The 21,340-nt window shown below is 34.4% G+C and overlaps 1 protein-coding gene across 8 annotated transcripts in view; it reads left to right on the top strand.

The window, feature by feature from the left end:
* Positions 1 to 21,340, top strand: part of MYCBP2 (MYC binding protein 2) — a 173,440-nt gene that overhangs the window by 93,034 nt on the left and 59,066 nt on the right. For 4 of the 8 annotated variants that reach the window (XM_021548051.3, XM_021548057.3, XM_021548055.3 and 1 more), the window contains 15 exons: positions 500 to 631; positions 1,135 to 1,313; positions 3,806 to 3,948; positions 4,737 to 4,837; positions 6,014 to 6,232; positions 7,338 to 7,563; positions 7,865 to 7,983; positions 9,259 to 9,346; positions 12,242 to 12,294; positions 13,016 to 13,188; positions 13,428 to 13,572; positions 15,356 to 15,568; positions 17,997 to 18,052; positions 18,470 to 18,585; positions 20,634 to 20,731. In XM_021548051.3, coding sequence (XP_021403726.2) covers positions 500 to 631; positions 1,135 to 1,313; positions 3,806 to 3,948; positions 4,737 to 4,837; positions 6,014 to 6,232; positions 7,338 to 7,563; positions 7,865 to 7,983; positions 9,259 to 9,346; positions 12,242 to 12,294; positions 13,016 to 13,188; positions 13,428 to 13,572; positions 15,356 to 15,568; positions 17,997 to 18,052; positions 18,470 to 18,585; positions 20,634 to 20,731 — 2,061 coding nt within the window. The remainder of the gene's footprint in view (positions 1 to 499; positions 632 to 1,134; positions 1,314 to 3,805; positions 3,949 to 4,736; positions 4,838 to 6,013; positions 6,233 to 7,337; positions 7,564 to 7,864; positions 7,984 to 9,258; positions 9,347 to 12,241; positions 12,295 to 13,015; positions 13,189 to 13,427; positions 13,573 to 15,355; positions 15,569 to 17,996; positions 18,053 to 18,469; positions 18,586 to 20,633; positions 20,732 to 21,340) is intronic. The other 4 variants (XM_077781355.1, XM_021548052.3, XM_021548060.3 and 1 more) reach the window with 1 other exon arrangement.

Here is a 21,340-nt window from a genome sequence, read left to right on the forward strand (position 1 = left end):
TAATATTTCAAGTACTGGAGGCTTTTCACTTTTTGGAGATCAATGTAAATTAGTACCAGTTACCTCTCTGTAAACCATGAATGAAAATAAGAAATTATTTTATAACCAAATATTGAAGAAAAGGGTAATGACCTAGCAGCATGATCAGACTGTACCTACAGATGTTTCATGTGCTGTTGATGTATTATCTTAGAAGCAGCATAAAACTGTGCTGTGGGTTCTTGTAATGAAGCAAAACTACTGTTCTTTTCACACAGTTGTTCACTATAACTAATTCTGATCTTTTCCAAAGACAAGCATAAATTACTATGGGAAATTAACCTTTGCTCAGTAATTTCCTCTTTAGGAAAGGCTTTACTGTTGACTCTGTACATGTTTTTCATCTTTTTGTTTGTAATGCCATGTGTAAAAATTTATGCAATGAAACGTAAGTTGCACAATTGCATGTGTCATGTTTACATTATAAATGTATTAAAATAACTTCGTTTCTTTGAATCAGAGTGATCATACTGGAGATGCAACTCATTCTCATAGATGGACATCTTTAGAATTGGTTAAAGGAACTTATACCACAGATGATTCTCCTAGTGACATAGCTGAAATCAGACTTGACAAAGTTGTGCCACTGAAGGTAAAAAAAATAAAAGCACATCTGTAGGTTTCATGCAACTTCTTTAGATAAGAAAATGGAAATGGTCAGTGTAAATTGTTTGGGTTTTTGGATGCACACTCACAAGTTGATCTTGACTTCATGAGGTCTTGACTTCAGCCTATAAATTAAAAGCTGTTAGAGAAATTAGATCCCAGTTTTTATAAGCACATATGATTATAGTTGCCTAGTAATTTTAGAGTATTTTTGAAAATGCAACCTTTTTTGTGCAACTTGATAGTTAATTTCCTTGGATACCTGCTGGCTCTAAAGTAGTAATTTAAGTTGTGGTCCATAGTTTGGGAGCATAGAACAGCTCTGATTTTTGTTAAATGCTGGATCTTTTCTGTTTAATTTCATTTGTAGAGTGCTTTGAGGGACTTTTCAAACTCTCCAATATTAATGTAAAATAATAACTTTCCTATAGCATGACACCATTACATACTTGTTTTGTACTGCAACCGATTTTTGTTCTCCTTTCTAAGGAAAATGTGAAATACGCAGTTCGTTTGAGGAATTATGGAAGCCGGACTGCCAATGGCGATGGTGGGATGACCACGGTTCAGTGTCCAGATGGGGTAACATTTACGTTCAGTACGTGTAGTCTGAGCAGTAATGGCACCAACCAAACACGAGGACAAATCCCACAGATTCTTTATTACAGGTTTGTGTGTTGTGATGATTCATTTCTAAGAAAAGGGAACAAAACCATCACAGCGCTACTATACCATGTCTTTTTTTTTAAGAAGTGATAGAAATAAATGCATCCAGAGTGTGTTTGTGATGCCTCTTCCAGTCTTGTTTTATGTTCTCTATTTTTTTCTGATTTGACAAATAATGTGATGGTTGACCTGCTTACAAGGTACATTGTTTACTACCTTAAAGCTCTAAATACGAGTAACTCATAAGATGCACTATTTCAATTTCTGTTTTTTAATATACCAATTCATTCAGTTCTTCAGTTTCCAGAAATAATTGCATGAGGTATTGAAGAAAGGTCTGTTTATATAGGAACTGTCTCCTCTCTTACCTAGAGGTGAAAGGTATAAAAAGAGAAATTGCAATTGCCTGAAGAAAGTGCTGAAACATCTGACTGTCCTGCAGGGGAGCTTTCCTTCAGCCTTTCAGGATGACAGTGGGAATTCACTTGTGGTAATGCTTTTGCAGAGAAAAGCTTACCCTTATTTGTATAAAGACATGATTTTCAAACTGGCAGTACAAGGCTGATCAACAGAAGATGGAAGGAATAAAAGGATCAGTGAATAGTAATTTACTTTTATCTTTAATTGTCTGAGAAGTGAGTATATAATAAAAGATATAGAAGACATGAAACTGATTTATTTTAGACTAACAAGCACATGAACATGTTGCTCTTAAGAAGGTAAACTATGAAGAAATAAAGTGGCCAGCAAAATTATAATCATAGTATATATGAAGATATATGATGGCTCTAAACTGCCTTAGAACATGTGCTCCAAGATCCAGCATACCAGTAAAAACAGTAATTGCTTATTAAAGAATGGAATTGCAGTGGTGCAGGTCTTTAATGATACATGATACTTTAATTGATTTAGTCTTCTGGAATCTTGGCTTTTCTTATGAAGGATCATAATTGGAAAGTATCATTATGTAAGAAGGAAAAGACATGGTAAACAAATATTCTCACTCATAGGTGATCTGCTTTTATAAGGGTAAAAGAGACAATGAAAGAGAAATAACAATTTCTTTGTTTTCAAAAAAGCAAAGGACATAATTTCAGTAATGGAAACTTCAAGGCACTCTAACAATGATAAATTAACATATGAAAAAGCCCCACACCAAAGTCCTGTCTTCAGATCAGGTTTTTTAGTTTCAACTGATAAAATTCAAAGAAGCCTTCGGAAGACTAGTGGTACAAGGTTGAAACTGTTACAGAATAAATTATGTTGAAAACAATTGCGACTACAGCCCAGCAGTTGCAATGTCTTTGTAGTTTGCATGGAGAAGATAAATTTCTCTATTGCATGATTATGGTTATAGACTTATTTTGAGGACTCACTGATACGTAATGATTTGAAGTTTTGTCTACAGCAAAGAAACAAATATTCAGTCACCTATTATAGAGCAGCTTGTAAAAGTCACACTTCATTTTGTTTGAAGGATGCTCAGATATCAATAGAAATGTTTCTTAGGCATATGCAAAGAAAGGCCACATACAGAAGTTAACACACCTTTGGTAAGGGCAAAAAAGTTTTGGAGGGATTTGTTGGAAAAGTACTCAGTTGAATTGCACCTACCATCAGTAGCTAAAAATTTCAAATGAAAAAGGCTTGAGCCTGACAGCAAAGCTACAATTCTAGGACACTTTGAAAAAACAATCTTTTTGTAAGAATGATTGATTCACATGACAGAGGAGGAGAGCTATCCTTGTTCACTGAACTGCTCAAAGTAAAATTTCTGAATTCTCTGAGGTGCTAGTCCTGAAATAAGATAATGGACACACATAAGATATACAAAAGACAACAGATAGATTTTGTTTTACATGTTGACTAAGTGATTTTATTTTTCTATTGCAAGGCTTAATCACTATCATATTGAAGGCTTGAATTATTTGCAATTGTCATTTGATAGCTTTGAAAAAGCAAATTGAACCATAATGAAATAGTTTAATGCATAATGTTGTTTAGGAGAGCCTAATTTGACATAGAGAGTGGATTTAAAAGAAAGAACTGTTTGTTAAGTGTAAGCCCAAGACTGTAATTCAAAGCCATAATTAATCATTAAGAAGGGAGAATCTTTGTCTCTCATGAAAATGCAGAAATATCCAGTACCAAAGTTTTACTTGTTTCTGTGAAGCATTTACCATTGTTATCAAATAACAATGCTCTGTTTTTACCGAGAGAGAACTGGCTTTGGAAGAGCATAGAAATTAATTCTGTGGTTTAAAAGGCATCTAGAGAAAAGAAATATTGCAGCAAAATGCTTTTATACTTTTTGCCAAAGTTCTTGCAAAGGGCTAACAGTGAGACATTTTCTCCAAAATATCCTCCATAGTTTTTCTGTGGTTATTTATTGCTTTATCAAAAATTGTTTTGCTTATTCTACACCAAAAATTAGTAATTTTTTAAAATGTAATTTTGTATTTGTGAACTTACTTCAACTTAATCCACTATCCAGGAGTGAGTATGATGGTGATCTGCAGTCACAGCTGTTGAACAAAGCTAATGAAGAGGACAAAAACTGTAGCAGGGCTCTTTCTGTCGTGAGTGCAGTTGTACGAGCAGCCAAAGACTTGTTGCACAGAGCTCTTGCTGTAGATGGTAAGGTTTGAGAAAATTTACTTTAGTTTTCAAAACTTTTTACTTTGCTAGCAAGCCATAATAGTAGAATATGAGCTGAATACAAGAGCTGGGATGTTTCTTTTTTGCTTTCCAAAGAATATTTTTCTAACCTTTCATTGCTGTAGGTATCAAACTATGAGTAACTTTTATGTCATTGAGTTATGCTTGTGATAGCATAGTCAGATACTTTGTATAAATTTGCTCATCAATTTAGCAAGTGTCATATTAAAGCTGGTAAGATTCTTTATTTCCTAAAGATGTTTTATGACAAGTTAGTTGCAGATTTTCTCAGTGTTTAGCACAGAGGTTGTAATCAGTAGGACTGGTTATGTAATTAATATATAAGCACTTAAACTTCCCTTTTTTGAGAAATGTAGGTATCAGCCATCATAGCCAAAATATCCAGTATATTACATAGTGCTATAAAACTCATTTTGAAGGGCTGGGAGAACTGTTGTGCTAACTTTATATTGAACATATTCATATAAATGTGAACACAGCTTCACAAAATGGCAAAGAATGCAATAAAATAATGCTCTATGAGAAGGACATTTTTCAACAGAGGACTATACATAACACTATATTTATCTTGGGTGGACTTGGCTGACTTAGAATTCAATAGTGCCTAAATAATGAAAACAATTTGAAGTAAACATAATCTAGGAAATAGACGTTTAACCCACAAGGGGCAAACCAAAAAAATAAGATGGGGTTTGAACCATAGCATGTTTATTAATAATACCTCTGTTCTTATTATCTTTATTTAGCTGAAGACATTCCAGAATTACTCAGCTCTTCCAGTCTGTTTTCAATGCTGCTTCCCCTCATCATAGCCTACATAGGACCAGTAGCAGCAGCTATTCCCAAGGTATGCTCCTCAAGAGAAATTACTTAAGAAATGTGTGAATACTATGCAAGGAAAAGGTTTGCTGTGAAAATTTCAACATCTTGATTTCTTACTATTTTGTAAATTAGCGGTTTATATTGATAACATGTGCCATGAATCTTCCATGAGTCAAGAATTTAAAAAACAGTTACTGACCTTTTCTTTAACTTCAATTGCAAACGTGGTAAAAAAAAATACCTCAAGGAAGCAGAGAAATATGACAGGCTTTAGTAGTAAGAAAAGACAAAGAATGAAAAGATTGTCATTTACAGCTCATTGATGAACATTGGTGGGATGAAATTATTTGTTTGTTACGTTAATTTTATTTTGACAGTAATGAGCATTGCTCATTAAATTAAGATATTTTCTGTCAAATTTAGAGTTTGAAAGGTATCAGCTATAAATAAAAGAACATTTCTTTCCAGTGCCATGGCATTTCTTGCATGTGCCTGGTCTGGGACACTCTTGAGATCTGTTACTAGATCTACAAATGTTGATAATCCTTAGCTAGTAGGCACTACTGCCTTTTATTGCCTTTTCATGAGCTCTGTCATATTTTCTGATTTTTTTTTTTAAAGGGGGAGGAAATAGAATGGTCCATTTAAGATCTAGCAGCATGTCATGACTGTGAGATTTTAGTTACTTTGTTTCTTCATGGAACTGGGATTTGAAAAAAACCAAGTGTTTTGCTGTAGAAGTGTTCATCTGCTTAGAAAATGTAGTGAAGATTACAGGGAACAGTGCAATACTTAAGGTTTCACACATTAAAATATGTTGAATATTTGAAAAATCCCCCAATATTAATATGGTTATAAAGTATAACTGAATTTTGGCTTTAGTATGGTACTTACATTCTGTGAACTTTTGCTTACTGTTTGTTAATGTTCAAGGTTTCAGTAGAAGCTATTTTACGGAAAGGATGTCACAGTTATATACAGAGTCCTGTTTCAGCTTTGGTAGTCTCGAGGAGGACATTAATGTTCTGGTGTGTTTCTGTCAGGATTGTGTAGATGCAGAATTGCAGAATGACTGAATGAATTGTTATTAGTGATATTCTGAGAATGTTCAAACAACCACTGAAGAGAAATTGAAGTATTAGAGTATTGTTTTCACCATGTTATAATACTTTTTAATAACACATGTGTTGTTATGTTACAGGTTGCTGTTGAGGTCTTTGGCCTGGTACAACAGCTGCTTCCTTCTGTGGCAGTTCTGAATCAGAAATATGCCCCTCCAGCTTTTAACCCAAATCAGTCTACAGACAGCACCACTGGAAACCAGCCAGAGCAAGGGCTTTCAGCTTGTACTACCTCCAATCATTATGCTGTTGTAGAAAGTGAGCATCCCTATAAACCTGCCTCTGTTACACACTATAAGGTGAGCACCATTTCTAAGTGCACATGCTGCTTCTTAAAAGCTCTGCACATGAGTTTTCTTGAGTCAGCATTTGCTATCTGAAAAATTGTTGCTGTGGATGGTAATTAATATTGTCTAATATAGAAGACAGTTCCTTATATTATTGCTATACTGCTTTCTGGACAAAATTCTACATCAAGTATAGTAGAAAATAGTGAAGTTTTAGCTTCCTAGTTCAGGTACCTGCTCTAAGTCCCTAAATTTAGGTTTTTCTGCTGTTATACAGACTTTCTTTGCTCTAACTGTAGAGGTTGTAGAAGTTCAAAGCCTTTATTATAGAGCATATAATCACATATCGGACTTTCTTACCTAATGCTAAAACAATGTTTTGTAAGAATACATAAAATCCGTTGTAGTCAAATTAATATTCAGAAGTTGCAAACATATAATCAAGAGTCTGAACAGGACATAAATTATTATTCTACTATTCCAGTGCTTGTCCTGTGTGACAGCAGGACATCCACTGCAGAAAAGGTAGTTACCATGTGATCGTGCTGATGCAATAATGCTTACTTCTGTAAGTTTATGGAGCATGTCTAAAGCCTTGGGTTTAGTAGTTACTGCATTTGAATTTCTGTAGCTATATGCTACAGAACTGTTGTACTGTAGGCCACATTCACAAGTGGGATTCAGCTGCTCTGTACTTTTCTAGGATTGCAAAAAACAGGTATTCATATGTTTGCTGAAGTTTGAATTTGAAAAAGGTATCTTGAGAGTTCAATGTTTGTAGTAGTCTGTGGTTGTTTTGTTTAATGAACCTGTACAGAATTCTTTAAAAACAATCACAAGTGGTGCCAGTGCAAATATGTAAACAGAGTATTAAGTTATAACATAGGATTATAATTGAGTAAATTGCAAAACATTTCAGGTGTACATAAATTTCAAGGAATAAAGTAAGTTAATGTTAATTAAAAGAATGCCAAAACAATTGTGCAGAATTACATAATTAAATCACTTCTTAGACTAAATTAGAGTTAAGGCCAAACAGAAATGAAGAAGTAAATATGAAGAAAAACTCCGAGAACCGAAAAAGCTTGGAAATAATTAACCTACTGCTTTGTTGTAGGTGACTTTTCCTGAATGTGTCAGGTGGATAACAATAGAGTTTGACACTCAGTGTGGTACTGCTCAGTCAGAGGATGTTCTTCGTTTACTAATTCCTGTCAGAATTGCACAGAGTCTGGGATTTGGACCAAAGCATACCTCTGTTCATGAGAACCTTAATTCATGGATTGAACTGAAAAAGTTCTCTGGATCTTCAGGATGGCCTACCATGGTGTTAGTATTGCCAGGTAATACATAGAAACTGATGTAATTACTAGTAATGTGAGTTACTACAGTAATTAAAGGAAGTTTGATTTTTCTGCAGAATTATCTTGGCAAACAAAGTTAAAGAAGGGTCTTTATCTAATCTGGCAAGTTAATTATGTCTGTAGTAGGTTTCTTGCTTGAAATATTGATCTGCTTGTTTTTCCTGTTGTTTCAATTAATATTTTACGTATAAAGGCTGGGTTTCATATATGCTTACATGAAACAAACACACAAAGAGGAGGAATATATTATTAAATTAATTTATTCTTTTACTTCTCTAAGGGAATGAAGCACTTTTTTCTCTGGAGACTGCATCAGACTATGTGAAAGATGAAAAAGCTTGTTTTTATGGTTTCAAATGTTACGCAATTGGATATGAATTTAGTCCAGGAAGTGATGAGGTAAGGGAAAAAGTGAGATAGTTATAATTGCTTCACCTAATAAATCACCTAATACATTTTTTGAGAGTAAAAAAATTTGTATTCCCACTTATGGCTAAGTTATGTTAGCAAAATATTTTTAGGTTAATTTTATATAAATAATAACATTTTTTTTTTGTTAAGGACATTATTAATTTGGAATTCTTTAATCAGGATATTATTGAAATGGCTTTTTGTGTGGTTTGTGGCACTCTGCAAAAACACTGTGTGGTTTTATGTCAGTGATATGAGATAGGGATATAAGATTTCCTAAAATTCTGGCCTACTCTTGCATCAGAGATCCAAGATGTGGGATCTTTTTACTGTCACTGCATATAGAATGACGTACTTGCATTATTTTCCAGTGCTCACTTGCACCAGAACTCTGACTCCTTGGAAATGCTGTGTGCATTTAGGCTACCTCAGGCTTACTCAGTGGTCTCCTCATTTTGCCTTAAGGACATGAGTCGTTTCCACCACTGTTTATTGCAAAAGGAAGATTCGATTTCATGTCCTTGACCCAGTTCTTTCTCTTGGCTTATTTTAAGAGATTATTGAAAACACTTAATATGTTTTATACTACGTCCAGAAAAATAAGACTTCCCTTATCCTGGGAGTCTTTGGACTTGTTGGTTCATGTGGACTTCACAAAGTCTGCATCTTGCTTACACAACCCTCACAGAAGATTTACATTATCTTATTCCTGGATTTTGCTCAAGCTAAATCATCTCTTCAGATTTTCAGAACGTTAATTTCTTTGGAATTTCTTTACATTTCAGATAAGAAAACATGCCATAAGATTATTATCTATGGTGGTCCCACTGGCTTTCAGCAAAATCAAATTAATTGCTACAGATGATCTAATTAGTCTGTGTTTGAATAGAAATAGCTTTTGGTTAAGCAAAAAACCCCATGTCAATTCATACATCATTGTTTTCCTTTAAAGCATTTACAAACCAAGCTGCTGGCATGTTTTGAATGCTCAGTGCTAAAACATGCTAGCCAATACCTTAAGTCTGTCATCTAAAGAATATTATAAGTAATTGTTTTCAAACATACCTTTTTATTCTAAAAATTTTTATACACTGTCCTATGTCACAGCAGAACATGGCAGTTGCTGTATGACAAGAAATACATTGCTGAGAAGCTTCAAATACTGGGACATATAAATTTAAGATAAAACACTGTCAGGAAAATGTGTTGATTATCCTATTTTCTGAGATACTAATTTTGTTGGGGTTTTTTTTTCATTTTAAGGGTATTATTCAGCTGGAGAAAGAACTAGCAAATTTAGGAGGATCCTGTGCAGCAGCTTTGATGAAGAAAGATTTAGCACTTCCTATTGGTAAGAACATACTTCATTAATTCATCACTGTCCATGTTTTCTGAATTATAGTACATTTAAATCTTATTGTTGCTTTTAATTTGAGTCTTGAAACTGAATTAATCAAACAATAAAGCTGGCAGTATTTTCTGCTTACTTTTTTCCCTTTGTGTGCATATGGGGAGGAGGGAGACCTGGTAATTTAGATTTGAATGAACTCACCCATCCACTGGTAGAGTATGACTGTATGAACTGTGTCCCACGGCTTCCTCATGGTACTTCATAAATGTGTAGGTATCATCTTTGTATTTTTCTTTCACTGTTTTTTTCTCCCCACACTCCACACCACTCTGTATTAAAAAATACCTGCAGCATTGAATTGTTAAATTTAAAATTACTCTTTTCAAGTTGAAAATGACCATTTCATCTGTAGACCTTATTGCTAAAAATATTTCTACTATAGCTTTTTTTACAATTAGAAAAAAAACCACATATTTTTATAGCAGAGGCTGCAAATAGAGGTTTATAGTAACCCAGCTGCAATTGAAAATGTAAGGGAAATGAGTTTGGAATATGGAGGTAGAACTTCTAATGGTGCAGCCTTATTATGAGTAATAGAATTTCTTTAAAATAACATCAGGATATAGGAAAAACAAGCTCATAATATATAATAGGATAGCTCAGATAATTTTAGGAACACAAATCAAAGCTCAGATACTGTTACATTGGAAGCGTGGATTTATGAACAGGAAAACACTGATCAGTGTGGAGTTATAATCACACAATCTTCTTTGTATTTTTAGTCCAGTATTTTGCTTGTATATTTGGATTGTTTACAAATTTCTTTATGTTGTAAGGAGACACCTCAATTGCACTAGAAGATCTTGATTTCACTCTCCAAAGTACAGGCAATTCTACAGGTTAAATTGTGCCTTCATCTCTTATCCCTCAAGCTCCTTAGTTTTGTTGACTTCTTTTAGTTTTGCTGCTCTTCTATGCAACAACAACAAGAAGACTGAAATCCTCATAACTTAATCTCCCATATTTTACAATACTTTGTACTTCTCTCTTGGGAGCTTTTTATGTTTATTCTGTTAAAATGCCTAAAATAAGAAGAGTGACACATAGATTGACTGTATGCCATACCATAGAAATTTGAAATAAAATATGCAGTTAAGCTACCTGTACAGTCACAGCTGTGTATGAAAGTGGCTGTGTATGGTCTGCAAGAGAGGAGGGATAGGTGTATTGCCTATAAGGAGTATTCTTGATGACTGATCTAAAGGCAATTGATTTGTCTGTTTATCTAACACCAGCTCAAGAACTTCAACCAAGTCTGGCAAGGTTGCTGGCAAGTTTACAGTGCTTATATAATGTATTGTTTTTCTCCAAGACCACTGGACCCTCTGAGTAAACAAAACTGGGGAGTTATAGTCAACAGTAGTAGTATTTGCAAATTTGAAAATACTGTACAGACTTTTAAGATAGTTTTCAGTTGTGTGCAGTTTTGCTTTGAGTGTTTTGTCTGGTGTCTCAGAAGAACACTGGCAGAAAAATTGCTAAAGCTGTTGTTTTCTAGAGCAACATTTAAATGCCTTAGTATCAGACTTTTTTTCTTTCTCTGCATCCTAGGTTATGTATCGTCTACTCTTTGCTGCACATGAAATGGTTCTTTAGTATTGTCATTTCTAATTTGCACAGCCCTGTCATCTTGTGGAAGAGTGTGAACTACACAAAATAATAGACTCAATAATCATATAAAAGACTTTCTTGTAATGCATACACACAAGGCCCTTTTTAGTAGACTTTTCATACTTTGTTATAATTTCTACAGTTTTACTTTATAGTAATTGTTGTAGTGGGTGTATTCATTGTGCAACTAGTCAAATATTTGTGGGAGTATTCCTCTAGAAATATTAGGAATAAAAGTGTTTTGATGGACCTGATAAGGTTAAACCTATTTTGTTGCAAAAGAAGATGGACCAGAAAGTGATCTCTTCACATATTAGGAAAAGTATCTTTGAGAGTTATATCCAAGTACTGTTCAAGTTACCATGTTCAAAAGGTTGTTCTTCCTTCTTGCCAGTTCAAGATGTAAATTTAAGATACTTCTTCCCGAGAGAGATCTGGACTATGACCAAGATTCTGACTTAAACAGCAGTGTGAAATTGATTTATGTATTTTTTATTATTGCTTTCTTAATTGTATCAAATCTAGTAGTACTTTATTTTTGAGGGCAGTTTTTAGATGTCTTTATTTCTTTGAATTTTAAAAATTACCTTGGGACTTGATTTTCTTATTTCTCTTTCTTCTGACTAGTAGAATTGCTTGACGTGTTTTTAAAAGAGAGTAGAAATATGGTAGCCTTATCTGTTTCACTGTGTTTGGCAATTCTGGTCATCCTGGAATCATCAGACTTTGGAGCTGGATTTGTGAGAAATAAATACTGTGTAATAGTATGTATTTGAAGTTTTGTGGTTTAGGAAGAATCGTGATTCATGAAATTGTGCAGAGTTTATCAGGTTTTCAAATAATTTTACAAAGGTAAGCTCTTAAAAGGGTGTAGCTGTTGCATACTTAGAGATACTGCTTCCCATAAACCATCTTGACCTCTCAAAATCTTTCTGAAAGTATCTAGTCACATCCAAAGACTTGCCATACATAGTGCCTTGGAGATAAAAAGATAAGCACCAAATTTTTGTTCTATGTAACTTGCATTGTTCATTTGTGTGTGCACTGAACTACACAATACTGCATGTTTACTATGTTATTTGAAAATAATATTTTAGCTGCTGATTGAACAGTATGATACATCATTATGCAGACTTGAAATTTGTAATATAAAAGGCTTCACAGAAGAGAATTGAATCTCATATTCTGTAATATGTAGATAATACAACTGTTATATTTTTCCAGCAGGTATTGAGTTTGAAGAGGATCTTGAGATACTTGAAGAGGCTGCCTTACAGGTATGCTGCAGCTTTTTATTCATTGCAATGTACTTAAGCACATAATTGCATTGAAACTGTCTGCTACAGAAGAAAATCATTTGTAAGGCTTTTATAGTAGAATGGAATCCAGCTTATTATGTAGCAGTTTAAAAAAAAAAACATACATAATTTTAGTATTTAAGTCTTTAGTTTTAGTATTTAGTGTTTAAGTATTTAAGTATTAAGTAAGCAATGTTTTTTAATAATTAATCTGCTTGGAAGAAAATATTTACAATGTCACATAGAACATTAGATGACAAGTATTTCAAAATATCCATTTGGCTGAAGTTGCTGTATGTGGCAAGTTTTAAATGTTACCAAAATCAGTCTTTTACATGTCTTTGTAATTAGAGAAATAAAATCACTTTTTCAGCTGAGCAGTGATGTTAATAAAATCCCAAATAATAGGATTGCTGTTCTAGTTTGCTGATGGCTTTTTGTTGAGTACAATGGGAGTTAATGCTGAGTCTCCCTCAACTCAACGTCATTTAACCTCTTTTGGCATAAATTATTGTTAAATAGACTGAGATGGCTTTTTAAAAAGCTTTTTCAGGGTAAAGTTTATTCTTCTTGAACAGTTTTTTAAATGCCCGAAGTGTTTTCACCAATTGTGTCAGGTTATGGGAAAATGTGCACATGTTACTGAAAAGCTGTTCTGTGTCTCTTTTCAACCCCTAACCTCTGCCAAAAAAACAAAAAGGTGTGTAAAGCTCACTCAGGCATTCTTGGGAAAGGCTTGGCACTATCTCACTCACCAACCATTTTGGAAGCTCTCGAAGGCAGTCTTCCCCTGCAGGTACAAAGCAATGAGCAGTCGTTTCTGGAAGATTTCATTGCTTGTGTACCAGGATCAAGTGGTGGACGACTTGCAAGGTAAAACTGCACTGTTGCTTGTCCTTTTAATTGGCTGTAGATCTGTCATAGTTATTTAAAGTATTAGTTAAATAAAACTCTTTGGCTATATTGTTTCCATTAATACATTAGTTAAAACCATGTAGACATTCAGATGTTTAGTGTCTTTTCTTAGCCCTGTGTCACTTTTGTACAGAGTAAGAATTTGTCTTTTGGAGGCTGTAAGAGATTTTAATGTTAGATGCTTTTCTTTGCTGTAGGTGGCTGCAGCCAGATTCATATGCTGATCCTCAGAAAACATCACTGATTTTGAATAAGGATGACATCCGGTGTGGTTGGCCGACTGTTATTACAGTACAAACAAAAGACCAGTATGGGGAAGTTGTTCATGTTCCTAATATGAAGGTAATTATTGTAAGCTTAGCTGTTCTGCCTAAGCTTGCGATCTTCTAGTTTTTATTATAGGTATTCCACAGCATACTCTTGTATTGGACAGAAAGTGGAATTCAGAAGTTCATTGTAGTCAGACTTTCTAACATCTAAATCCACAAACCTGCTAAATTCTGTGTTATGCCAGCACCATTTCATGAAATTAATAACTTGCCTGTAATGAACTACACATGTATAATTGCATAAATAATCAGTCATAAGTGAGGTTTGATGGTGATTATGAAAGTGACAAGAACTCATTTTTTAATTTGTAAGCCAGGAAAGAGTATTATAAGCTGTAGACTTTGTGATGGAAAAAAATAATCACATTGGTGGACCACCTTATGGTCACTTTATTTTAGACTAGAACAATACTCTTGCCTTTTCTGGTTCTAATACTTGGAAGTTCCTGTAGTCCTTGCAGTTAATAAAGATAGCTGGCAAGGATTGGTGTTCCTGTGCTTACCTTCAGCCTCTTTAGTTAACCACAGTTTTTCAGTAGTGGAAAGGAGGTGCTCTTGACAGCCTCAGGTAGAGTTAGAAGAATTTTGTACATTTTGGGGTAAAACCTATGTGGAATGTATGAAAGTGTGCTGCTTCAAGTAGTAAAGTAATGCAAACAAAACAGACACAAAGTGGTTTTCATGTAGTTCTAATAAATTAGGTTTCTTCTGTGTTTTAAAGCCCACTGCTACTGTGGAGTGGTTGGTTTTGTTAAAGCTCAAGTGTAGATGAAGTACTTTTTACAAAAGCATGATTCCTGTGAGAAAAGCTCTCAAATCTGTTCTTTGTATATGATGTAATAGTGAGTTGTAAACCTAGAAATGAGTAGCAGTTCACCAACAATAACTCAAGAATGAGCTTAGTCACAAACACTGCTTGAGTGAAACTTGTGTGATTTCTGACTTAGTGATAGAACAAGTGTAAGACTCTCAGTAGTGATTTTCTCCTGTCAATCGGGAAAAGGATATGTCAAAATATCAAAATAATTGCTGGTTTTATTATTACTGTTCAATGCACTGTAATACAAATGTATTAAAGTGACAAAAACTCTAATTCAATTTAATCATTCTTCTGGACTCATTCAGTGTGCAATGCAGTGATGTAAGTTTTGGTAAATTTAAATCAAATGTTCAGAAAACTGTGTGTGAAAACTGCAGAATTTAAACACCTGCACTTTATTGCAGATGAGTAACATACAAATTTATTTTCCACGTGGTCTGTCTTTCTCTGAAAATTGTGTACTGCTAGCTGTTACCTGCACTAATGGAGATCCATGCTACCTCTGGGGGGAAAAGTCAGTTAAAACATGCTCTGAAGGGCACGATATAAATGTGCAGTGCTGGTTGTGAGGTGGCAGAGCCAGCCAGGATCCAATCTCACCATTGCTGATCTAGTGGCCATGATGTTCTGCTCTGAAATCTGTGCACTCACTTGGAAGGCTTTCTTTCTCTTCTGCTTCACTTTTCTGTTCTGGGAAAACTTTGCTAGGCATAGCAGACTGTGAGCTGCTTCTCAGGGAGTGCTGTGGAACTGGCAGAAGTGACACCAGCCTGTGCTGATGGTGTGCCGAGTCAGTTGGGTGCTTCTCCCCTGCCCATTGGCATCTTCCCAAGATGCCGTGCTTGGCTTTGCAGATTAAGTGTGCATATATGTTGGGTTTTGACACAGCTGGATTTACAGGGAGTGCATCAAATTTAAAAGAATGTGTGTGTGTTTTCTCACTAAATCATATTCCCTCTTCCACATCTTATTACAGGTGGAAGTCAAAGCTATTCCTGTTTCTCAGAAAAAAACATCTTTGCAACAAGAGCAAGTTAAAAAAGTGCAGCGGATACCAGGCAGTCCTGCAACAGCTGTTTCCCCTAGCAGTGATATGACCTTTGGAGGACTTCCTTCACCAAAGCTTGATTCCTCCTATGAGCCAATGATAGTAAAAGAAGCTCGTTATATTGCTATTACAATGATGAAGGTAAGTTACTGCAATTTTGGCAATGTAACTATAGAATTCAGCATTCAAAGTGTGTAAAGGTATGCAGCAGAGAAGGAAAAATGTATATTTACTTTTGGTCCCAATCTGAAAATATATTCAATGTAAATTACTTTGATTAATATTAGTTCAGCCATAAACTAAAATCAAAAGGGCCAATTGCTTAAACTCTAAAGCAGTTAGATTGGTTTAGAATTGAAAGGAAAGTTGTCTTTGATTTTGATTAAACAGATTAACAAATTAATCTGAGTCATTCGGGAGAAATAAAACCACATATTAAAATGCTGAAGGGAAGGTTAAACCACTATGTTTATTAATATGGAGTTGGAGTGTTCCAGTGAATACATACTTTAAGCTAGAGCAGGTGAAATAGAAAAACAGGAAAAAATAAGAGATCAGCATAGTAGAAAAAGGCATACAAATGATATATATATATATCAATGCATATGTATTAAGCAGCATCTGATGAAATGAGCCACTGTTAAATGCATCAGCTCAGACACTTAGGAACAGTTTTTAAGGAAGTGAAAACTGAGCAGCTAGTGTTGATTTGATTAAGTATATTAGAGCACATGCAGTAATTTTACATATGTGTACCATACTGACCCAGTTAAGAGATGTGGCATGTTGTGTGCAGCTAACAGTTGCACAGCTTAATGAGACAGGATTAGCCAGGAGGGTAGAGAAGGATAATACTTACCATAATCAGTATGGATTGGTTGTGGGGGCAGAACCAGACAACTGGCACCTTTTAGGGGCAAAGGATAGTGCTGCAGTACCTGTGTGTAAATAGTGCAGCTGGGTATTGAATAGTGTCTTCATAGATCAATGAAATAAGTATTAAATCAATGTAGTGTATAAGAAATGGTTTAAGGGCTTGCTAAATCATGTGCATATCAAGGTATGATTTTGGCATTTTTATTTGGGCTACTACAAACATGGTTTTGATGTTTCTTGGTTTTGATGCTCCTTTGAAAAGTGACTTGAGGGGAGGCAGAAGTATTTATTCCAAATTAGGGTTTAGATAATATTTCTGATAGCCACTGTCTACTACAGGTATCTGCTGCTTCTTTTCCAGTGATAGGTGTCAAATCTGCTCACACAACTCTTGGGGTGGTATATCTTGTAATGCATGAAATGCTTTGGGGTAAATTACAGTGGTATAAGTGTAGGGTGTTCAAAAACTCTTCTGTAGATTTGATGGAGTGAGGAATGCTTAATATCAGCTAGTTTACGTGTAATCATTTTTTAATTGAAATAAGGCTAAGGGAAAATGAAAATGGAAGGATTCATTTAAAATCCTCTTAGAAGATAATAACAGTACAAACCTTCATAAAGATAAAAGTAAAAAGACATCACGGTTAAATCAAAAAAGCATCTCTCTTGTTGAAACATTCTTGATTTCTGTATTTAGTGCTTTTCCAGAGAATCTTCCTTTCAAGTTAAGGTTCTTTTCACATTAAGTCCTTTCCATCCAAAACTTTATGAATTAAAGTCATTGTCAATATTCTGTACTACTTCCCTGCCTGCATTATTAAGCACACTCATTTCAGTGTAAAATGCAGACATCTCCTGATATTTTCATTTTATATCAGCCTGCACATTATATCAATACTTGATACAAACACCTAAACATGGTTATAAAGCGTCACTTCATAAAAATATATATAATAAATTATGACATGTATGGGGGACTGATACCCAAAACTATATATTTTTACAGGGACCCAAAATGGCTTATCTGCATATATGTTCAAAGGTTCTTATCCAACCTTTTGTTGGTTTTGATTTAACAGGGGAATCTCGTAGCTCAGAAACTCTTGCAGCCCAGAGAGATTCTTGGTGAGGGACTTTGCATTTCTAGGAATAGCTCTGTTTTCTTAGGGGGCTTTTCAGAGCAATGATTTCACAGGACACTCTAGAAGTGAACCAGGTCTTTTTTGTAGTGGAAGTCAATGGAAGTATCACCTCCATGTTCAGGGAGTTTCATCTTCACTTGGAGCTGAAAGAAAAAGGATGCGAATTTTCATTGATAAAGCCCCTGGGCTGGTTTGCAGGTTTTACCTGCAACTTACTTGCTTTCTTATCTTCCCATGGTCTTCAATGCATTGCCTGGATTCAAAAGGGTTTTATACAAGTCACATTTTAAGCGATTCAAAGACTTAAGAAGGTCTTTGTTAATAGTAGCAGTCTTTCTTATCTAAATAATGTCTGTTTAATGAGACAGTGAAGATACTCTTTCATGTGTGCATTTATATATTTCTGTGTTTTGAAATTTGTTTCTGATTCCCTGATCAATGCTTCAGGGTTGTGTAAAGTTAGATTGATGTGTTCTGTAAGAAAATGTGGTGCTTTCTGTTATTCAGTGGTGTAACTGTTGGTTTCATGTTTGAATTTAACTTCTTTATAGGCATACGAAAATTATTCTTTTGAAGAACTACGTTTTGCTTCACCAACACCAAAGAGGTAAACATTGAAAAATTTATTTTGGTTAGGGACTTAAATTAACATGTCTTGACATTTCTGCTCTACGCCCAGACTCCCAGGTGTGACTGACAGGTAATCCTGTCTGGAGGTAGAAACACAGAAGTCAAGTATTATGTTTTCTTACATGTACTTTTATTTAAAATCCTTTTTTCTTAATCATTCAAATGTAGTTTCTTTATTTGTATTAGCTACTCTCTGAATGTGTTCCTTTATCATTTGGTATAAATAAATGTAGAAGAGAGGATTATATTTTCATAGTAAATAATAGAAGGTTAGTACATTGGGAAAGGGAATAATTGTATTTAGATGATCTGCTAGAAAAAGAGTAGTTTTCAAACTAAACATTATACTAATCATTATATTTTGATTGATTGATTTTGTTTTGTTTATGCCTAGACCCAGTGAAAATATGTTGATCAGAGTCAATAATGATGGTACATACTGTGCAAACTGGACTCCTGGAGCTGTGGGTCTCTATACCATTCATGTTACTATAGATGGCATTGAAATAGGTACTTTACTTTCACTATTTAAGCATATGTTTATATTATTTCCATTTTGTATACTAACACATTTTTGTCTTGATGCTCATAAGACTTAATGTACAGTTCATAACAAAACTTAGTAGCCAAGTTTTCATTCAAAAGCCGTCTAGTTAAATCTCTTTTTTTTCAGAATAAAAAACCCCACACACTGAAATAGGAATATATATTGTAAATCATGTATTTATAATGTGGTTAGACTACCAGATTAACAGTGTCTCTTATTCTCAACTCTGTGTTGAAAGAAGAGTGTCTTGTTTCAGCTGAGTGTGACAGAGAAGTATAGTTAAAGAGAAAAAAAACCCAGTCCAACACTGAAGAACCTACGGAAAGGCAAAATTGTTCCTTACAATGCTGAAATGCATACTGTCATTTGTTCTGGAAAATTGAGGAGGTGTGGTATTAACTGAGAGTCTGCCTAAACTCTTAATTATTTGTACTAATTTTTAAGTACTTTTGGTTCATTCCTTGCTGGAAATCTTTTAGTTAACTTGCCAGTCTTGGGGACTGCACTATGAGATACTATAGCATATAGTGGAAAGAGTGCCCTTCTAAAAATACTCTGTCTTGAATGCTCTCATGTCAGCCTTACTGGTGCTACAGTGAAGATGGTAGTAGAAACACTCAAAGTGTTGTAGGCTTGGGTGAGTTGATGAGCACCAGCAGTTCCTCTTTCCCAATACTGACCAGCATCTTTAGTAAACACATTGTGATACTCATAAATGCAAGTACACATAATTCCTGTAGAAATGAAATGTGATTTGGTTTTACATGTTAACTACAGAAAATAAGACGTATAAAGTATTATTATTAATGGTTATCTCTATTCCTCAGAGGAAGATTTGCCTTCATAGGAGTGTGATGCACTCAGTTGTATTTTTTTCAGCATGTCATCTCTGGAGCAAACTTTACCTGTAGTTTCAATCAACTGCTCTTATACTTTTACACAGGTTCTACCATCCTCAAGCATTGTGTAGGGTAAACTAGAAATTATAAATATAAATCTCAACCATCATTATTAAATAGGTATGAGTATACTCTTAATACTCAGCTGTGCCATTTTTCTGCAACAGAACTTTCTGACTCAATCATTATATTAGACTATGCCATCTGAAGCTTTGATGTACTTACGCTTGACCCATAATTCTGTCAACTTTTGACTGCTTAAGTACTGGTAACAGTTTCTCTTTATTTCAAACCTTTTATGTTCTTGATGCTTGTAGATTGCTTCTGTTACTCCCATGCTTGTTTAAAAGGATGTTAGTGAAACCAACAGTTTCATTGTTATGTCCGGATGCTTCTTTTCAAGATGTTGTTCTTCAGATTGTCGGTCTGTAAAATGAAACAAAAAACACAAAAGTATCTATTGTTGCAGTTTACTTTTAACAGTGATTGCTGAGGCAGTTCTTTGAAGGTTATTATTCAAGGTTGTATTCATCTATTACTTAAATTTTTGTGTCTTTCTTCACATATATTTGTGTGTATTTTTCTTCACAAACAAGAATGTCACTTTCTAGAGCCTTCATGTTTTATAACAGCATTGGTAACTAAATATGCCAATTTTTTACATTATAGGCCTTTTCTGGTTGCATAATGTGGCTTTTTAGGCTCTTATATCTGTCTCACATGTAGCAATTAGCTTCTGTAGCAGTACAACATTACATAAGCTATTGCTTCTCCAGAAGCTTTCACCTGCATCTCTCAAACACTAGACTCTGTTGACCATTCCTTGAAACATAATCCTACAGACACTATTAAGATACAAAATTACCTGGTAGTGCTTGGTACATACTCTGTGACAACAGCATGAAACCACAGCTCTGTAAATTTCCACATATGAAATGAGAAATGTTCAGAAATTAATACATTGCACCATGAAGCAACTGCAAGTGTTGATTTTCGCAGACAGATAAGTGGTTATTTTGTTTACTCTAAATTGTAGCACAGATAAATTGTAGTTACTGTTTAACTGATATAACCCCTTTATTTTTTTAAACTTAGTCTTTGTTCACTTACAGATGCTGGACTAGAAGTGAAAGTAAAAGATCCTCCAAAAGGAATGATACCTCCTGGAACCCAACTTATTAAACCAAAAGCAGAGCCTCAGCCAAATAAGGTTTGGAGAAATGGAAAAAAATCCAAAACAGATAGTTATGTTTGGGTGGGACTTTTTTGTTGTTTAATGTATACGTTATCATATAATGGTGCTGCAGACTTAAGGGTATTTGCACATCACTTTAACATGCTGAATGGAATGAAATTAATATACTGGATAAAATGAGACAAATTAATTTCATTTTCTTTTTGTATATGAATTCACAAAACTGATAGAAGCTCTACAGAAACTGTCTTTACCTTGGCTGGTTACACAAACATATCACAGCTATTGTTAAAGCCACAAACAAAATTTTGCACTATTATTAGTTCTATTTCTTATATATTGTACTACAAAATTAATTGTGCATTAAATTTTGCAAAGATTTTGTTTTGTCATTAGCATCTTCAATCATTATAAAATCCATATAATTATTTATTATCTCTTCTAACCAGTTCCTTTAGTATGTTTTCCTTGCTTAGAAAATGGTATGATTATGTTTTTTAAAGGTATCTTTTCTTTAGCTTTTTACATCCCCATTTCACCTTATCATTCCACCCTGAAGGATTAAAGTAGACACACTAAAGCAAGTAAGCTGAAATGCGTGACAGTGGTATAAGGAAAATTGCC

Source organism: Lonchura striata, chromosome 2 (assembly GCF_046129695.1).
Source record: "Lonchura striata isolate bLonStr1 chromosome 2, bLonStr1.mat, whole genome shotgun sequence".
Classification (NCBI taxonomy): domain Eukaryota; kingdom Metazoa; phylum Chordata; class Aves; order Passeriformes; family Estrildidae; genus Lonchura; species Lonchura striata.